The 22011-nt window shown below is 35.7% G+C and overlaps 1 protein-coding gene across 4 annotated transcripts in view; it reads right to left on the bottom strand.

Annotated features, from left to right (window-relative positions):
- LOC134743015 (pancreatic triacylglycerol lipase-like) overlaps positions 1-22011 on the bottom strand; it is a 53968-nt gene that overhangs the window by 13766 nt on the left and 18191 nt on the right. For 2 of the 4 annotated variants that reach the window (XM_063676279.1, XM_063676277.1), the window contains exons 1-2: positions 5979-6062; positions 353-509 (exon numbers count right to left, since the gene is read on the bottom strand). In XM_063676279.1, the coding sequence (XP_063532349.1) occupies positions 353-509; positions 5979-6005 (184 nt within the window). In that variant the 5' untranslated portion in view covers positions 6006-6062. Of the gene's footprint in view, positions 1-352; positions 510-5978; positions 6063-12913; positions 12938-22011 lie in introns of those variants that run through there. The other 2 variants (XM_063676280.1, XM_063676281.1) reach the window with 2 other exon arrangements.

Raw genomic sequence — 22011 nt, forward strand, 5'->3', positions numbered from 1 at the left:
CATGTTATATATGATAGTAATATTTATTTATTGGTCATTTATAAGCTTAGAAGTATTACGAAAAGGTGAACCAAATCGCACCTACTCGTAACTAATTTTGTTTTACAGTAAACTCGTTTAAGCTTTAGTGTATGTATTAGAGCCATGTACAATTTTTTGAATGTTTTTTGATTGTTTACTCGTATTAATTTATATTATTAACACAACTTTATATTTAATTGAATTTGTTTTTCTGTAACGTTGACATGTAATTCTAGTAGTGTAAGTGTGACATAGTATATAACTTGACTTTGGTCTATACTGGAAACTTAATTGTGAATAAATTGATTAATGAATAATTTAGTGAACTTACATGGCAACCAAGGGATGTTAACTTCGATTCTGTCTGATCTGGCCCAGTTGAACGGGTCTAGTATGCCGCCAAACGCTGGCTGCAGTCCCAGCAGGATGCACCACAGCATTACACGAAGGTGTCGGTCCGTTAGGTGCAGCCTTATCATCTCATTTGCCTGAAACGTGATAGTAGAGTTAGAGAATTTCGTGTCAGGAGTGAATAGGTGGTGATTTTTACCTACTTATTTAAATCTATTACAATTTTAAGTTCTTCACGCTGTGGGACAGTATTTGCAACAATAAAATTAGAAATCATTTGTTTCTGTCAGGTTACATACTCGTACGTAAAGTGACTTAGTGATATTGGCTGTAAACGAATACAAAGACAACTGTGTAATGTGATACAAAAATATGCCTTAAATACTTTTATGACTGCAGTCAGGCAAGGCCAATTTTACGTTTCGAAGTTATAAATAAAATCAAGGTTTTGTCACATCGATACTACTTATTTATAACTTTTCACACGCAGATAACAAAACTGTAAAAATAATATAAGTATGTATACGTACAGTCAAGTGTAAAAATATGGGTGCACACATCATACTCAAAAATATGTCCCGTAGCTCTGTCAGCGAATTAAGAACTATGGGACATATTTTTGACTAAGTTATAATAATTTTACACTTGAGTGTACCTATGTATTTAGCGCCTTCAACAATGACGATTCTCCTGGAGTTTTTATATGGGGATGTCAATCTTCAATAGGTATTTTAAGCCTCGTATATATCGTTACAACTTGTAAATTTTTTGATATTGTATAAAGTATTATAATTGTTCATGTTCAAGTGCTTTCTCTATGAAGGTTTGTTTTTTGCAAAGGCATGTCGTAGGTACTTTTTTGTATAGAATTTATCAAGCTTTAATGTTGCCCTCTAGGGCTAGTAAAAATGTGCTAACCCATAGTAAATTATTCACTCTGAATCTACGCAGTAAAAAAAACTCTGCGTATTCAGAGTGAAAAAAATAGTTTACTATGGGTTAGCACATAGTTACTGGAGAATCGTCTATATAACTTGAGACTCCGGTGCCTGTTAAGATCAATTCTTACAAGTAGATGTTGCTATATGCCACCCTTAAGGCGTTGAGGGAAGGGATGGAAAAAATCGCACACATCTGGTAGGCCTGCGTGGAATAGTTGGCAGAAGCGGTTGGACCGGTGTTTCAATGGTCGCAGGTTCGAGTCCTGCCGGAGGTGTACATTTTTCAATTTTTCCTTTAATTTATAAATTTGGAGATCATGAGTTTTCTGGTACAGAATAATAAATTATGAATATAAATAATAATGGCTAAAATAAAACAGGGTATAAGACAGGGTTGCTGCTCATTATCAGCACTCATATTTAACGTATTCATTGAAGGAGCAATCCTGAAGGTTTTGGATTGGATAAAAGAGCAGAGCATTAAAATAAATGGAGAGAGAGTAGTATAGTATAGTGGAGTAGTGGTGTAGTATTTGTTAGGTTTGCTGATGATATTGCAGCCATAGCCAATAACAACATACAATTAGAAAAGTTGGTAAATACAATGGATAAAATATAATATATTATTTCGAGAATTTGGACTAAAAATACCACCAATACCAATAAAATTTATGGAACTGTCTAAGAAAGGTGATATAAAGAGTGAGCTAAAAATAAGGGGGAAAATATTAGAACAAGTCAAGAACTTCAAATATTTGGGAAGTATCATAACAGAAAACTCAAGACGAACTCCAGATATAAAAGCAAGATTTGCAATGGCTAAACAGACTTTCTATAAGAAGAAAAACCTATTTATATCATGTATATCCTTAAACATAAGAAAGAAATTTATGAAAACACTAGCGACCCGCCCCAGCTTCGCACGGGTAGTTCAACTAATTTACCCAAAACCTTTACAAATTATACATATAAACCTTTCTCTTGAATCACTCTATCTATTAAAAAAAACCGCATCAAAATCCGCTGCGTAGTTTTAAAGATCTAAGCATACATAGGGACAGACGGACAGACAGCGGAAAGCGACTTTGCTTTATACTATGTAGTGATAAATATATATGTAATATGGTCCATCCATCGCACTATATGCATGTGAGACATGGACGCTAACTAAGAGAGATGAAAAATATCTACAAGCATTTGAGATGTGGGGTTGGCGACACGACCACTTCATCAGAAACATCATAGAAGGGAAAATAAATGGAAGGAGAGGTAGGGGAAGACCAAGAAAAAGTTATATGAGCCAAGTAAAGGAGCATGTAGGGGCCGTGTCGTACCAGGACACTAAGGGGCTGGTGTAGTGTGCGCTACGTACGTTACACACACCTTCATACTGTATCTCTATATATTCCGTAGGTTAAGGCTCATATTTCATTATTAAACTATATTTCCAACCAACAAGTTGTATCAATTGACGCCACACCTCACATGGCGACCCTGCCAGGATGCGACCGACCAAGATGGAGACAATTTCATCACGCTGTACCGACAAGAGCTCACAGCTCTTAAATTGAATGATGATGATAAATAACACTTTTATGAATACATGGATATGAATAGGATGAATCTACTGAGCTCTTGACCTAAGGTATCATGATCTACATGGGTTACAAAGCCTAATTTTCTGATTGAACCCTTATGCGCATGACGAACCACCTTTTCTTTTACCTAACCTGTGTGACAATTTTTTTTTGGTATTTGTTTATACGAGTACGTACCCAAACTATTAACTATTATTAACAGGAGTGACAACTATTCTTTAAAACTTTGTATGACCAAAATAGGCGAGACTACTATTTTATTTACTAAGCGCAATTCCAAGTGAAAACGCAGTTCTAGGTTCCTGGCTCTTTTACATCTAATTGTCTGTGAAATTATAGTTTTTAGTGCACATAAAAAAAAAGAAAACGCTGTTGGCTGATACAGAAACAAAAGTTCCTTAGTGTATCTACACCAGTGTACACATTTTACACATTGTAGTTTTATGTCTAATTAATATCGGCTTTAATAGAGCGTGTAAGACGATAAAAGACACGTCGCTAATGCAAAATTGTAAATTGGTCTTACCATATTCTATAGCGCGTACAATTTGGTACGACTAACCCAATAAAAATAAATTACCAACTAATAAGGAATCAAACTATCGTTCACGGTTTGGCTTTCCAAGATCTACTGTGAAAGCTATTCTTTAATTTAGTTTAACCTATTCATTTCGTGAATCGTAGACGTTGATTTGGTTTCGCAAAATATTCACCAGCCTGTCTAGCAGCGAGATTGTTTTCATCTTAACTATGATGGCTCGCCCTAGAGTTGATTGATGATGATTTATTGAGGTAAGTAACTATCAAGACAATGTCAAAACTGCAAAAACCACTGATTCTTCATAATTGTCTAGGTAGTAGGGATCAATGTTTGCTGATATAAAGCACAATGGCGTTTTCTTTACCAAGCTCTCTGATGTCGTACCCTTAGTAAAAAGACTTCACACACTTCCAATGTTTACAATCTGTGAAACATAATGGTGATTGTGTGTAGGTAAATAGTTTAATACGTATACTTGCGTTAGGCTTGCTTTCACTAAATGATGTTATTATAATCGGCACGCGGCATTTACAAATAGTTAAGTACTTAGAATTAGGTTCGAATGCGTCGCCTTTCTGAATAAAAACCGTGTCCTCGGAAGCGCTAAGTATATGCGCTTAAACTTACAAATAAGTAAGTAATTTTATGTCAAATGGCTGTTTTTTCAAAATGATTCAGTCCGACAAGGCTACGTGGGAGGGTACATGACATACGAGACCTTGGACTGACTATAGATACTCAACTCGACTTTCGGCAACACATGGCCATGACGTGTAAAACTGCATGTAAAGTTTTAAGGTTTTATTATGAGAATCACCTCCCAATTTGCAAGCACCAGAATTGCCCTGACACTGTATTATGCATACGTTCGGAGCCGATTGGAGTACGCTGCCGTCGAGCCAGCGAGCGAGTGCAACGTTGCCAGATACCTGTATAAACAGACGTATGGATACTAAGTATCCTTTCCGCTTTGTCCTGGCCTCCTCAGGACTCCTGGGAATGGTCGGCCTTGACACCCTAGAGGTTAGACGTAAAGTACTTTTAGTTGTTCATTACCATTCCCTGGTTTATGGCGGGATTGTCAATCCCACTGTCCTAGGTCGAGTGGTCTGGCAGTTTCATTGCCGAGCTTCTGTCTTCTGTCTAGAGGGTACGAGTACTGGCAGCGCGCGCCTCTCGCGGCGGTGCCGGCGGCTCCTGACGAACCCTCTGACACGCGCATTGTGCGGGCCATGAATGCAACCGCTGCCCGAGCTATTTGTCTCATAAATAATGTCCCGGATGCTAACATATTTGCTGACAAGTTGAGCAAGTTTATCAAGGCTAACATGTTTGCTTTGTGTATATTATAGTTTTAGTATTTTTACTGTATTTGTTTTATTTGACAGATTTATATTTACCGTGTAAGTGACTTGGTTTTGTACTGCAAACTTATATGTGAAATAAACGACATTGAAACAGAATTAATATAAGTAATGAAAGTTAATGAAATGGAAGAATATACTACATAGAATAATAAGCTCATGCCTGTAACCTGTAACCGCTTTTGAAGTTTACAGGTCTTAGTTAAATTTGTCGACATCAATGACATCATACGCTTCTGCATGCAAATTCAGCTCCACGAAAGCTGTTGCGGGTTATAATTATGTATATGAAAAGCAGACCGTCGATTTTGTTAAGCACTTGGGTCCAATAATAAACTGGAGCATATATCATAGAAATGCACCTCAAATTAATCGTCATAATTTCTGGAGCTCGATAGTGAAAAAGGCTATTTACGTAATAAAATGGATAGGTCTTTTTACGGCATAGTTTGTATTTTATACGCAATGGTTTTTTTTGCGGGCCCAAAAACGTCGGTATCCTTTTAATAGACAAACCTCTCGCCATCTCTTATAAAAGATATGAATCAACCTACACCACATTTACTGATACCTCCTTTGATGATATAGATGTAAAAAGTAGATGTTATGAAATATTTTTCTTCATCTTCGGTCAAGGCGACATTGACAACGCTTTGGTGTGCATACATTGTAGTCTGTTACGAAAGAGCATCGTAAGTCGAGTCACGGATCGGTGACCTTTTAATTTGTACTACTAAATAATATTAATTGACGATGAAATATAAATAAATAAATATTATAGGACATTCTTATACACATTGACCAAGTCCCACAGTAAGCTCAAGAAGGCTTGTGTTGTGGGTATAGATAATACATAGAAAACATTCAAGACTCAGGAACCAATATCTGTGCTCATCAGACAAATAAATGCCCTTATCGGGATTCGAACCCAGGACCATCGGCTTCACAGGCAGGGTCACTAGTCACTACCCACTAGGCCAGACCAGTCGTCAAATTGATTGAAATATTAATCAATAAACAGCAAGGTTGGGTAGCATTTTATTTATTTATCGGAAGGTTACAATTAAGTAACAGTGTAGTATAAACTTGGCAAGAAATATTTGCGTATCCTTATTTTAAACCATGGATATAATAATTAAATTGCGAAAATTTAACGACTGACCTGGGAGATTAAATTAATATAGTTCATCAGCCTTTCTCTTATTGAAATACGTATTATTTACGATAACGATCGATCGAGATTGCGATCCACGACTCTTGCCGAACAGACTAGAAACACGTAAATCGAAAAATGTAAATTAGCAAAAATAAACAAAACACTATCGCTTCGCGCGGAAGTCCAGTTGTGATGCAATGGATGCCTTAACCAGCTGACATAACAGAAGCCCGAGTCTTTATGTAAGGCAATTGATGGGTCAGTAATAAGTACTTAGTGCAGACAAACGGACTACGTGTGCAATCACCCCATGATACGACGGTTTAAACTCGACATAACGTTTCAAACTGCACATTGCTGTTATTTGTATTCATACGCATTGTTGGTGTTTAGCATTATATAACTAGATTAAGAGCCTCTGCTACGCTACGTTTATATATTTACATACATTTTGCACTGCATTTGAACTTTTGACATACTTAAGTTGCTCTGGGTAATTAAGTACAACTGTTTTAATGTCTAATTCTGCGATAATAAGCGATAGGTATTTGCTAGGCTACCAATGCTTAAGTCAGTTCACTTTTTTATTACAGCGTTGGCTGTCTTCACTGTTAACCACGTAACCATTAAGAATTATTCAAACGTTTCACTTAAGTGCCTTGTTGAGTTCTTCAAAGATATGTTTTCTAAGACATTGCAAATATGGGTGGGCATATTTAACATTTGAATATTTGTTTTATGTGAGTGAAGTATCCATTCCTTCGAGTAAGAAGTCGGTAAATATAAGCTACAGAATTATTGGAAAGAAGTTTCAAATATTTCCCTAATACCGATGCCGTTTTACAGGGTACCATACCTACCTACATTACTACATAGTAACTTTTTTTTTGACAGTGTGTGAATGCAGCTACTCGTACGTATGGTCCCCCCGAGCCTGAGGTGGGTCCATTTTGTAGAGGTATGTGAGACTCACCTCTCGGCTCTTTCTATTGAGAAAAAGGGGGAGGGACCTAATCAATAATCAATACACCCACACCGGCGTTTCCCACAATGTGCCGTTTGAGGGCGGCGTCCTGGGATCGCCAACATTCTACCACGAAACATAAGTACATAGTACCTGTTGGTGAGTCCCCAGCATTGTTCAGTTACTAATACAGATCCACACTGACGCGGTCCTACGTCATCCTATTGTAAATGCGTGTACTGTACATATTGAACAGGAAACACCCGCCGCAAACGGCGCCGCTGATTCTCCACCGAACCAGAAACGACCGCGTTTCATGTTATTCATTCCTGCATGCGATTCCTAGACATTGATTGTGTGTAAACAACAATTAGAATTTTAAATTTAACTAACTAAAATTAACGGAATTATAATTTTCTAAAACTGATGGAACTCGGTAGTTTTCACTTGCTAAACGTACGTAAACTTTTAACTTGTTGTGTTCATTATTACGTTCGGCTCGTATTGGCTCTATGGAGGTTTCGCCTGGCGAAATTGGGATATTTTAAATTTTGACAGTTTTTGCACGGACGACACGACACGTAGTCATGACTACTTGATGATTCTTTGCATTTGACCGATAAACGAGACAGCGCTGTAAGGCTCCGTACATTACGCCCAAGAGTTATAGATTGAAATAGAGAGGTGAAAAACTGAGAAAAAAATGTGCCCCCTACTTTGACAGTCGAGCTAGATGGCACTGTACCGCGCCTTTAGATTTGAGGTGACAGAATTGTAAAACGTCAACTTTAGATAACCAGTTACCTAATAATGAACGAAGTCGTACAATCGCCATCTACATTAATTATCGTAACTTTGGTTGTCAAAAGTTGACGTTTGATAGGTAATGAGGGCTATCGTTTTTTTGCTCACCAGTTGGCGCCTCTGTTGATGGTGGTCCAAAAGACTAAAGAACAGCTGTCAGTCATTGAAGTGACAAGTGACATTTGACATTTCGAACTATGGAAAAGACCACCATCTACACTAGCGCCCCTAGCGGCGAATTCATACGCGTTAGCCCTCATTCAGTAACCACACAACTGTGTTGCAGTACATGCAGTACAGCGCGATCTGTTTCGGCTGTCAAACTAGGTTGCACGTTGATTTCTTAGAACTTACTTCTTTGGTTTTAAGTACACGTATATCGTGCAGTCTGAATAGTCTGATATTAAATTAATAAACAAGGCGTTCTTAATTGCTGAGAAATTAAAGTGGGAAGTTGGTTTATATTTGTAAAGCGCAAGGATGTTTGAATTAAAAATAAGAAGTGTGTCAATGTTAACCTGCTACCAAGAAAAATACCGAAAATATTACGTATTAATTTATTTCGAATTAACTATTTTTATAAATGCCATGGCATATCAAATTAAGTATTAAGTATAACAGGGGTAATTAAAGAGCTGCGATAGTGCTCGGGGTGGGGTGGGGCGTGGGGCACGCATACATGAGATGGTTGAACGCTATGAAGAAGTCGGCTGGCGACAGTCTGCACCATGTAGATCACAGTCATGGCTTATTCTGACCGCACAAAATGGAGAAAAAAATACTAATAAATGGAGAATAAATAATAACTTAAGCCACAGAAAACCTGAAACACCCCAACAGATTTTGTTTATTTAGAACTCATCGTGAGTATTTATTCTTCAATCCGATAAATATAAAAAATAATAATTCGTTGTTTAGTTTTCTTAACAATTCTATTCGACTGGTAATTTCTACACAAGATGCTTCGCCGTTTTTGTGACGTCAAACAATTGCTAGTTACCATCGAAAACACTGTTAACTGACCATTTGCATACCTTACTGCAACGAGATAAGGTTTACCAATGGCCAGTTAAGGGTGTTTCTCATTGACAAATAACGTGTCAAATGCTAATTATTGATATTGTTGCATCACAAACTTGTACTGGGCATGTAAAAATAAAAAATAAAATTACCCCCATTAAAATATAGCGCAATCGATTCTCCTGTAAATAATGAATAACAACAAAATTAGGAAACTAATTGTTAGTTATTGTTGATACAGTTATAGGTAGTAATCGGTACCAGTCAGTATAAACAATTCCTAAGCGGTAGGTATCTGCAGGACTAGATCTACGTTCGTACAAAAAAAACATACAAGTACCCTTCTGGTGAAACAAATTTCGTGTTTATAGTTGCCAGAATTGAGTTTGTATGGTACCCTCGGTGTTCGAGTTAAATGAACTCGCACTTGACCGGTTTTTTATTTACTGTCGGTGCAAAAAAACTTTTTTCAGTAATAATTAGTATTACTGAAAATAGGTTAATAAAATGTTCAAAGTAAATGAAACTCATCATCAATCATCATAAGCCCATGACCTTGACTGGCTTGTTAAATGCAAAGTGATGGGGCAATCAATATTCACGCACGGCTCTAGTCTATGACAATTACGTAATTGCAAACTTGAGTCCGAACAGTAATGTATAATCTTGTCATCTCAGTTTCGCGTAATCATACGTTACTTGTTATCTAATATGTATGTAATGGTATAGGTCGTGGGTTCATATAATATTTCAAGGGAGTCGAAAAGGGAAATGTTTCACATGAGCGTTTTTCTTAGTTACAAAACGCTTCATATCGACAATAAAGTGCATTGGGGTAATTTGGAAAACCGCAAATATCTAATATCTTGTAAACCAGAAGCACAACACTTACGTTACTGAAACGCTCTCCAAGGCAAGGCATCTTACTCGCTGTACTGTTGCTACAGTAGCTGAATTAACCCGCATTCGAAATTATCCCAATGGACCCTACCTATTTAACAAGAACATATTATTATTATTTTTTTATTTTTTTTTATTTTTTTATTTTTTTTTTTAATAAGAAATATTATTTACTGGTCAATCATTATATGTATGTAGGTTATAAGTGGGTAGAACACAAGAGGATAGAGAGCGCTTCATCCGCCAACAAACTGTCCTCAGTTTGGCGGAATATAATTATGTAAATACCATTTAAGTTTTATTGTGATAAATAAAAATAAAAAAAAGGTTTGAAATACTAGTTGACTCACTAATTACGACTGCTATATTTTCCATATGCCTGGTGAGAATGCAAGCCATATGAGAGGTTAGGTAGAGTTTTTTTTAATCCAATTTCCATTCAGCGCATACATAGCTAGGGCACATGTGAGCAAGAGCTACACACTTTTATTCATATAAATTAGTATTAAGTATAGTTGGTAATTATAAATCATCAAGCATTGATTAAATGATAGTTTCCGAATATAGCGCCTATCGTAATGCAATACGGTAACGATAGACTTCAACGCGCGAACACTTTCATTCGGTGCGCTAACCGCACGAACGGTGGCTGGTGCGTTCATATAGCTATCCATTTCCATTGCATATTAACATCTTGCGTTAATATTGCAACAGTGCAAAGTGCATATCAACCAGTTTATAGGTGGCGGTGCGTTGATATTGCAACGGTGCAAAAGCATATATAATCATGCTCAAAGCTTAGAAGTAAATTGCATACCGACATATTTATAGGTGGCGATGAGTAGATACAGCTATAAAGTGTATCAATATGTAACGTGACTGAATAACCCGACAAATATCAACCGTATTTTCCGATTGTTAATAGGAGTAAAAAGGTAATTAAAAAAATATTGATCTGTATAATATTTGATACACATAGGTAAGGTAAACTTATGCGAATAAACTTTTTATGAATTCGTTATAACTCATATGTAATTTGATTATAATGGGACGTCGTACTGGGTAGTTAGTATATATAACATAGGTACCTATGGGAATTTTCTTAGGAAGTTTTAGTCCTTTAATCGTTCGGCAACGCGTATGTACCCCCCAAAAGTTCCAAAGTTAGTTTACTGAAACATTAAAAATAATATGTAATTATGTACTTAATTATATACGGGCAACGTAGCATTTAACGTTGTTGCAATTACGCGTATTCAAGATAAATAATTCCTAAACTGGGCTGTCCGAGCGACCATCTCTCCTGCTTTCGGTCAGTGATTGCAGTAACTTTGACTAAATGCTTGTCAGTAAGTATCGCAACACAGCCAATACTGATTGCTTATGGATTGCGTGTGTAAACGATATATGCGAATATTATATCGGATGTTGAAATTAAAATGTTACTAATTGTAATAAAAAACGCACAGGCATTGACAATTCCTGTGCGTAGTACCATAAGATATTGTGTTAGGTGTGACTAGCGATCCGATACTTACAATGCTTATATATAACAAAGATAGATATAACTCCGTAATAGATAGATACAGCCTAAGGAAAAAACGTGCCTCGAAAATCAAGAAAATTTTATTCTCGTTCAGAGGGCGCTACTAGTTTTGGCCTACAGTCGAATAGATGGCGTTGACGGTTTCGTTTGTTATTTAACAATTTTAACGCATATCAGTGAAAGAACATGGGTCAAAATCATAAAAATAATTAATGCAAATAAAAAAAAAAAACATTTATCTATATTTAAATACATTCTATCGTATTTTTATAAATCTTCATTTTTAGTTTTAAAGTGTGTCGACAGATGGCAGTGAATTTACTGGGGTTACAAAATTTACTATGACAGTACCGCTCTAGTATAAGTTACTCTATGTATATAAGCAGTCACAGTACGATACCGATCTATCAGTGTCAAAAGTGGCGTTTTTTGACGTGAGAGATCGGTATCATACCGCTGTGACTTCTTGTTTCTTGTAAGCATTGTTAGAATCGGGCTGTGTGACGACTCACTTTGTACACTTCTCCTCTCTTTATTGTACTATCTGTATTACTGTTAGGTACTATACATTTTTGTACGTAATATCAATGGTAATTGTATTGATACTTTAATTAATCATTTTTGTAATATCAATATTAATTTTCATTGTAACCAGACAATTTATGTCCGTTACTGAATATGGATACGAACGCTACGCACTCCGTCTCAAGTTCCATTAGAAAACATGATACTTTAAACTTCAAACCGAAATTATGTGACCAGTTTAGGCTGGTTTAGGCCCTTCCCCGATTTCACAATGCGGAATCAGTGCATAGGTGCACGCAGTCCTTCTTGATTGGTGCGGATGCGGATCTGCTAATCGAATAGGTAGTAAAACTAAGGGCCTACTAGCGGTAGACAGATACCTCAGCTTGCCGCCAAGTCAGGTAGGCTTTAGTCATGTTTTCCATAGTAGTTTGTATTTTGTATAATTATTCTTGAAGAAAAACATGCTTAGGTATTTGTGAGCTTACGCGCTTTCTACACTACAATCATCAACGATGCATATTGAAAAGCACTTTAGGTATAGTTAGTTAAGTACTTTCCCGCTATTAACCCATTAATGAATGATTTTTTTCTTTTTGCCTGAAATTAACATATGTGTTAAACTGATTCTGGGAAAAATTATAAAAAGAATTAAAACTTCAATTTCCACTGCTAAATCAGTGTTAGAATTTACATAGGCTAAATCATATTGATGTAAATATTTAATTTTCAGTAAGATATACATGAAAAATCTTACTACCATCAGAAAGGTACAAATACAAAGGTACAAAAGGTACAGGAAATTTGTGATATACCTATGAACCTATGATAAAGATTTTAAACATAAAATTATTGCTAACCCCGAAGAAAACCGCCTAAATCACATACTAAATATGTGTGGGCGGTAATAACTAATAACCAACGTTTCAAAATTTTTCGCCATTTCGTCTTATAACAAATGTAATTTTTAAAAACTAAAATAATGCGCAAATTTGAATAAAACATCTGAAAGTGTATTAATTTACGATCAAAATACTTATACAGGAAACAAATCAATTTTATCTAATTATGCCTAAAATTTTATGTTTTTTGTTGTGTAGGCTGTATCCATCACTATGCATTTAAGGGTCAAGGGCGGCGAAACGCAGTCATTGTTACTTCTATACAGGTACGAGAACTTACATATGACATGAAAGCTTCGGACCAATAGCATGTGAGTATGAAGTTATGTGGCTACCTGTAGACAAAAGAGAAGAGAAGTTAGATTAGCAAGAGCATAGTTTGTATCAAAGACGATATGTTACACATTTTATCAACATGGTCGTACAAATACATGCTATTTCGCTTTTGGCGCTTTGAGAGTGTGTTCGTGGCCTTTGGATAAGGCGACTTTTAAGGGGCCCACTGACTATCAGTCCGCCGTACGATATCGGTCTGTCAGTTGTTCGGAACTGTCTAATTTTTGTTCTAACTGACTATTAACTGACAGGCCGATATCGTCCGGCGGACTGATAGTCAGTGGGCCCCTTTACAGCGTTACCTGTAGTTGTGTTTGCAAGCTGACTACACTATTTAGGTATTTAACAAACTAAAAAAATAACCGACTGAAGTAAGGCTTCATAAGCATGTTTATTTCGATATGATTGATCCCATCATAACATCAGTTTCTAATAAATTATTGTACGAATATTGAAATTATTGTATCTAATATAGAGAACTGCCAATAAATAACCACCAAACTTTTATAAATATTAGTTTTTACTTTTTGTACAAAATTTTGTAATTCTGATCTGACTTATTTTATTACACACGTTCATATGTAGGCATTATTAGCGTTATTCATAAAACGCGCTACAAGCCTCAATTAGCTATTAATCGTGTGACTCGTTTCATTGTTTCGTTTGATTGAATCGTTTTAATCTCTCTATTTGATTTATGTATTTGTAACTTTTGCAAGAAAGGAATAAAATATAAATTAACTAATTGAGGCTTGTAAAGTTATATGAATACCTAAGGGGGCACATATTTTTTTAAACGCTATTATTTGTTAAAAATATGTCGATTAGGCACACGATAGCCATCCATCTTACTTCACGTCGGTTCCGTCATTCAGAGCCTACTTATTACATGATGATGTGCTCATGCAATGCCAGTAATGCCACATTAACGCCGGTTGTAATTAAAGTTTCCTAGTGCACTATATAGACAATAGGTAATAAAATGCCAATAGACTTTGTCGGTTAAAAATACAATTTATAATTCAGTATGTGAGATCAAATCCTTACATAGAATAGTAACAATTCATCATCATCATCATAAATCTTAAGAGCCTGGCTCTTGTTGGTGGAGTAACCGCCACTCCATTCTTCTTTCTGCCACTGTTTTGAGCTCCTGATACGTCACTACGTTGATTTTCTCCTTGGCGGGGTCCAAAAACGCACGTCTCGGTCTTCCTCTGCCTCTCCTTTTTTCTATTCTTCCTTCTATTATAGACTTTATGTAAGTATCGTGCCGTATCAGGTGCCCCAACATGTTTCCCCTTCTGTTACTTCTGTTATGATTGAAAACAGAAGTAACAATTAAGTTACTTAAAAAAAACTAAATCACAATAGGTTCTACGGTTCTACTTTGTGGTATCGTTACTATTCTTAAGTAAGGATTTGATCTCACATACTGAATTATAAATTATTTACAATGTGTACGGTTCAATATGACTGTTCATATAAATTTGAAAGACGTGTTAAACGAAGAAGTTATATATGTTACTAAATTTAATGCATAAAATAAATTGATCTTCACTTAGATTTCCGCTGACGAAAATACGCAATAGCTCTAAATTTTGTCAGTGCCACGCCTACTTACCCTAGTACCTAGACTGAACCACTAAATAGTACATCAGACATCACAGAGCTAAAAATAACACCCTATTTTAGAAACATTAACACATGTTTCAAGTCTGAAACTAGTCAATAACGTAATCAATCCAGTTATGCCTTCAGCACACGGCAGTGTGTCAAGCCAAATTGCTTTTTCAATTTCAACGGAAAGCTGACAACCCTGCCTGGCCAGAATGTTGTTGTGAGGGCCAAAAACTTGAACGCTCCTACGGACGTTTAAAATGGGGTCACAGGTGGGAGAAACCCACATGTCACTTTCTCACTAGATGGAGCACATGTGGGCGTTTATAAATTAGGTTAAGTATACGCAATTAAGGCATTATTAAATGTTTCAATCTACCTTCTATAAAAACTAGAAAAAATAAGAATAGTTACCTCAATTAATTCATTTAAAAAAAAACGACTCGCGGTCACCACATAGTCGAGCCAAGGTAACTCTGCATGGCATTTGCAATGCCAGTGTCTCAATGTTATCATTAATGTCAAATGTCTATGAAAAGAGTTTATAATGATACTCCCTCATTTTGTTCTGTTCAAATCGGTGCAAAATTTGTTTAGACAGACTCTTTAAGATTTCGTTATTTCAAATGTGAACAAAATATACGTAGCTCTAGGGGTAATCATGGGCAGTTATAGTTTAAAAAGGATGTGCTCATACGTATGTGACAGCGAATTAGGATTTAGTCTGTAGAATAAGCACATGTCTCGCTCAAACTATACAATAAGATGCAGGGCTAATAACAGTGAAGTTAATCGATTATTGATTTTAAGTTAATGTACCTATATGGCTATGTTTTGTTGGCCTTAAAAGTACCTACTAGTAGTGGGAAAGTGTCTCTAGAAATAAACGAGGCGTGTTTTTCTCGCTTTCCTTTATTTTAGTACTCCTTATTGCTAAATCCATGCATCTACACTTTAGCACTTGTTAATTATTTATGTCGGGTATTATTTGTGTCGGGTCGGTTATTAACCACTTACTATTTCAATTGTGTAATACTTGTAACTTTACAACATTACACAAATCGATTTAAATTCCAAGCGCACCATTATTATCTATGCAGGTAACTACCGATTGTGTATGGTTCGTGGTGCAATGGGCCCTTCGAGCGATCTTACAATCGGATCAGTGGGTTAACGACCTGTCGAAGACGCGTCCAAAACTTCTGGACGAATAAACTGGAAATTATACTTTCTTTTCCATAGTCTGCATGTAACCGGAAAAAAAATATTTTAAGAAGTTTTAATATAATGGTTTATCAAATTATTATCACGCGTCTCTTTTTGCTCGATTCCGGCAAAAAACCGGTTTTGCTTGTATTTAGTCATGGTTGTGTCGTGTTTCGGAGTGGTTTCGAAACTTGATTATGATTAAATTGATTAATAATAAAAACCGGTACGATATGAAAAAGCCATACAAGTAAAAGGCCGAGACTGCCGGCACTGACGTCCTTTTAATATATAGAGAAGTTTTTTGAAATAATCTCATTAACGGCTCAACAGATAATGTTAAAAACAACATATTCGGGATACCTTGTCAAACATCTTACTTGTTTACGTTTAAAATGCAATATGAAGTAAAACGACCAGGCGGCCTAGCCAAGGTGACAATGGCTATCGCTTCGCCATCGAATCCCTTTCTGTCTCTCTATTACTCTTCCATATTAGCGTGACAGGGACAGTTGCGTTTCGTTCGCTACGGAGCGTTAGCGATTGGCATGTTGTCTACGGGGCCGTCTTATCAGCACGACTGCTCTATCTGTCAGATTCGCGTCCTCATCAAATATTATCCACTCCAACTCTGGCAACATGCTCCGTACTTAATTAGTAGGCCGTAGGCCATGCACAATGCTACTGGTAGCACTGAACTGGGAGGTTAACGATATGAATCATAATTATTTAAAGATAGTGTTCCCTCCTAGTTACTTTAATTACACTTACCTAAGCTAGTTAAGCGCTATTTTCAATTTACGAGTAGGTATGTTAATCTAATTATTGATAATGTTGCCAGATCAGTTCGTGTCAGCTTATAAAATGATAGCTGGAACTCCAGTAAGTATCGGTGAAAGTGCGTCGATATCCAGCTCGATTTGTGATTATGTAAATGTAACTTAGGTATACGAGATAAAAATAATAATAAAAAGTTACGCAATTGATAGATTAGTTAATTGGCTGTAACAACATGTTCGGATTTGATCAACCAGAACAAGTGTAAAAAGACTACAATAACAAACTTGACACTTTAATTGTAATATAATGTACCTAATCAAATTGAACTAGTTAGATTTAAGAATATCAGATATCAGTTGTTTAGTGTTTTGGAAACAAAAACTGATAGTAAAATGTTGTAGTACAGTCGAGTTCATAAATATGTATACTTTTTTTACCTTATTACAATGGATTAAGGTGAAGAAATGTACACATATTTATGAACTCGACTGTACCTGCCTAACTATTTATATGAACTTTTTTAAATATATTTATGGCTTGTGTATTTCACAGATTTTGCAAATCTTGCATATAACTTTAGTAGTCACGCATTTTAACGTCAAAAAGTTAAGCAATTGTCATTCTAGATACTTTTGACGCAAACAGTCTTTCTCGCACGTGGGCATGTAAGTACCTAATACAACATCGAGTGTCGTATTTGTAAGTAGACGTTTGATGGAATTAAATTATAGCATATTATATTATGCCTTAATTTAATTCCATTATACGTCTGTATTCAATTAAATATCGATTTCGGCATACAATACCGGGCTGCCGGCGAAATAAGCAGCTATTCTGAAGCTACGTGGCGGAGTGGGTGGCTATTGTTGTGCTTCAAAGTAATCGAGTCGGTGCGGTGATTGATACTAGTTTCGATTTAGTTCCTCAAGTGATCATGATCAATTTAATTACGCATTACGAATCTATATTTATGTACCTAAGAGAGTAGTCGTCGTCGTTTTTTGGAATCCCTGAACATGTTTAGAATTCATCATTTGCTCCCTAAATAACTATACGTAACAATTGTAAACTTATACCATCTTGACTATGGATAGTATTTAGTACTTAGGATTTTAAAAAAAACCATATGTAAGCAACATTTCTGTTACATGCATGCCGTGTTTGCCTGTAATTGGGTGAATACTCAAGCAATCTTATTTTATAACTCGTCATTTATAAGTATTTTTTGTATTGCTATTAAAACAATCAGAATTAGAACTTAGAACCTTGACTATCATCGTCAATAGGTACATATACATTGGAACAGATGTTTAAAACGTTATAAAGTATGTACCTATATAAAATATTCGAACGAAACACTTCGTGTAACAATCACACGCGTTTGTAGTTTTAAAAGCGACAAAAACTTACACGAATTAGTTATAATTTTAGAACGGTTTATTCCGACCTTTAATAAAATATTACACTTACTTGGTTTTGAATCTTTAATTGAATCACTTACCTACACAGAAAACATACAACTATTATACCTATTTAAAACACTCGATTAAATTATCAATAGCATAATCAATCTCACGATGCATACATAAATAACGACTGATCCATAATTACTGATAATGGTATTACATGATATGTACCTACCTATAGCAATTATCAAGATACACAACCAATGATTATTAAATATTAACCGCGTAACGATTTGATCAGATCAGATGTATTTACTGCATGTAAATCGTGACGCGATTTTTTATCTTAATAATATCGAGATATAGGGGCAATGTCCTCCGCTTCCTGTGAAAGTGGTGTGCCGTAATAATGTGAGTGTCCGGAGGAAATAGATCCAATCCTAGTAGATCGAGATTTGGCGTAAAAATATATAAACATTATAGGACACTATTACACAAATTTACTAAGTTCCACAGTAAGCTCAATAAAGCTTGTGTTGTGGGTACTTAGACAACGATATACGATATATATATAATATACATATTAATTTATAAATACTTAAATACATAAAAAGTCAATAAGATTGTAATTATAATTATTTAATATTTTCCACACATTAAGATCAATGGACTACCTGAATAATATTGATGAATAGGTACTCGGTACTCGTATACTCAAAAAACCGTAGTTTAGGTGTAAAGGTAGCATTTTATTGGTAGGTATTAGGTATAGCATGTGCATAGATGCGAGAATAGTAAATAATTGCAGAAAGATGTCTAAAATACTGTTTAATACATGTTAATACAATAAAAAGTGCGTGCGTGAAATCTTTACGCGCGAATAAAGTAACTTCTTTGACGTTTATCGCTATGTTGGCACTTTGACGTGTATCCTATTGTGCGTGTGTCACTACTGAGCGTTACTTCCATCTGAAAAAAAAAAACTGAGTTAACCTCTAGTCGCGCCTAAAGAAGTTTTACTTCAAGAACCCTGCTGTGGTGTGAAGGTGGACCCTTTTTTAATACATTGTGGCTTTCCATCAGAGAAGGGTCCTTTTGCACACGGAGCACAAGTCAGGACAGCCACAATTAATTGATCATTTTTGGTAAACAAATGAAAGAGAACTCGGTTGTGGTTGGACAGTGGTAATCAAGAGATTGTATTTGTGCCTCGCTATATATTTTTAGTCTCGCGTTAATACAAGTATAGGAGTACGAGGTACTCCTATGAAATTTCTTATGTATTGCGTACCTATAACGGCTTTCCCTACCCTACATGCAGTTTGCTAAATCCTTCTCGTGTTTAGATAGTTGTATTGAAATTGTGTCACAACAGCAGTGCCAGTTACAATCTTGTATGTGCAACGTCGAAACCAATATTGCCCGTAGTTAAAACGAAGTAAAAGCATCAGAGCCTAGCATATTTAGCGCCTTTTTAGAGATAAATGTAGCGTCTTTTTGCGGCATTAGGTCAACCGTTTAGCTAACATGGCAGAGGAGGTTGCTAAAAGTTGCACACACGATTTTTTTATTCTCTCCATACTTAAGCTAACCGGTGCCTGTAATCTAACATTAACTACATGCAGCATGCATACTTAGTTAAAAATTAAGTACCTATGTATTATAAAGCACAACCAAAGTGGCCAAATACACCGGAACACGTCCTTACTTTAAAATAAGATGTGTGATGATATTATTTGTCACAAGAAGGTCTTAGTAGAAAGTTGATTAACAATTTATAGCCTTTATGTTTTTATTACTATTGCTCGACCATAGTTGTCGCGGTCTGTTCTGACACTTCTGACTGAAAGGTGTCCGCGTCCAAATGTTTATAGTTGCAAAAGTAGAAATCGGTAATGCCAGTATCTGGGGACGAGTGCAAGCGAGCCGCATGCAGGTCGCCGAGCGAAAGTGCCCGTTTTGTCTCGGCCTCAGACTATTTCTTAGCGAGCTCTGGCCGGTCAACGCGCAGGGGGCGCCAGTGTATCTGTGGCCTCGAGATTAGTAACAAATAAGCAGAATCTCATAAAACTCGCTTATTTGAGGCTTAAACTTGCTAAGCGATCGGTTTAACACCTCTGGTTGGCTTTGCTCCTCTGTTACACGCCGTATTGAATTTCTTTTGCTCGATGAAAGTTATTAGAAAATCGATAATTAATTCTTTATTAACGATTGTGTAAATTAGATTAACGGTTACGTTACTGGGCTAACTAAATGTAATAGAGCAGTTATTTAAATTGATCGTAGGTTATACCCATGTATTTAATTTATACGTGTTTAATATATACGTGTGTATGGTGTGATTGGTTTGTTATTTATTCTAAATAAAGTTATTTAAATTGATCGTAAGTTTAATTAGGGATATAATTAGATGCAAGTATTACCCATGTATTTAATATATACGTGTGTATGGTGTGATTGGTTTGTTATTTATTCATATCATCATATCATATCATATAATTTATTCAATGCAACCATGGTATTTTACAAAGATGTTAAAAGTCTAATTAAGTACAAACATGGACCCTACAAGGGTGTAGCAGTTTACATTATAATTATTCTTACCCAGTAGGTAGTGGTGAATAATTGAATATTGGCTTATAACTACAAAAGGAATACTATCTTAACATTTTTCATTATTATATAAGTATAATATTGCACTCATCACATATCTATACATAATCGAGGCTAAGGTTGGTCTTGGAAGAAATCCTGCAAGGAATATGGGCATAACTGTAATAAGTAGGCCTTTAGTTTTTTTTATAAAAGTTGTGAGTTTTTTTTCGTTTGAAATATGTTGGGGAATTTGATTAATTTTTTTATAGACATTGCATGCGGACCTTTATTTAACATTTGTAGCGTGGCAGGGGCATTCACACAAATTCTGTTTCGATGGCGCAAGTTATATGTTTCTAAACTTTGGTATTTATTTTCTTCGAAAAGATCATAATGTTTCCGAACAAATTTGCAGGTCTCTAAAATATACAAGGCTGTAGTTAGTTAGTTAGTTAGTTTTGCTGGGCATTTTCCGCAACTTGACATCCAATGTGCCTATTTTGCGTGAAACGAGGTAGCGCTACTCTAACAACCCCAGCTCCTCCACGAAGCCTAGCAAGGTCTTCAGGTTGCTAGTTGCCTCCTTTAGTGTGCATGGATACCCTAGGTATTTGCTCCTATATACTTCGAAAAGATCATAATCTTTCCGAACAAATTTGCAGGTCTCTAAAATATACAAGGCTGTAAGTAAGTGTTAAAATTTCACTTAGTTACTTTGAATATTTGCCTTTAGTCAAATGAAATAGCTAAAATTATGAAATAAATAAAAACGTCAGCCTGCGTAGTGAAAACCGATAAACACATATAAACATTTCTTTTATATTAGTTTATAGTTTTAATGTTCTTATGATTTTTACTTAATCGACTAGTCATCAAAAAATAGAAAGCAAAATCAAAAAGAAATGGATGAAATTTATTGATTATATTCAAATTACATAATAATCTAAGTGGCCACAAAACACTAGTTAGTAAACTAATGAATATGTCCGATTTAAGGGCTGATTGTATTACCCAAACTCTAAATAAATATAACTAGACATAGACCGTTAAGGTGACTGTCCAATTGTAACTGCCGCTGCACTGCAGTTGCGACGTTACGCGGTGCCGCACTACTGTAGCAGCACGACTGCGGCTGTTGCGGCGTGCAGTCGCGACAGCGTTCGTTGATGGCTTGTCAATGTCAAGTCATATACTGTCATACGTACAAATAAAATACTAATTTACTTTTGTATTTTTTACGTGAAGAAGCGAGTGACGATAATGCTACATGCTACATGAAAAAGAAGACCAGTTTGCCTTTCTACAATAGTCAGAGTCCGACGAAGGCAGCTACGCAATATTAATAAAAAATCTGATATTTAATGGTGATCCTTTATTCAGATAATATTGCCGATTAAATGAAAAGCAATTCAACATTGAATGAGACTTAATAATT

This window comes from Cydia strobilella, chromosome 7 (assembly GCF_947568885.1).
Source record: "Cydia strobilella chromosome 7, ilCydStro3.1, whole genome shotgun sequence".
Lineage (NCBI taxonomy): Eukaryota > Metazoa > Arthropoda > Insecta > Lepidoptera > Tortricidae > Cydia > Cydia strobilella.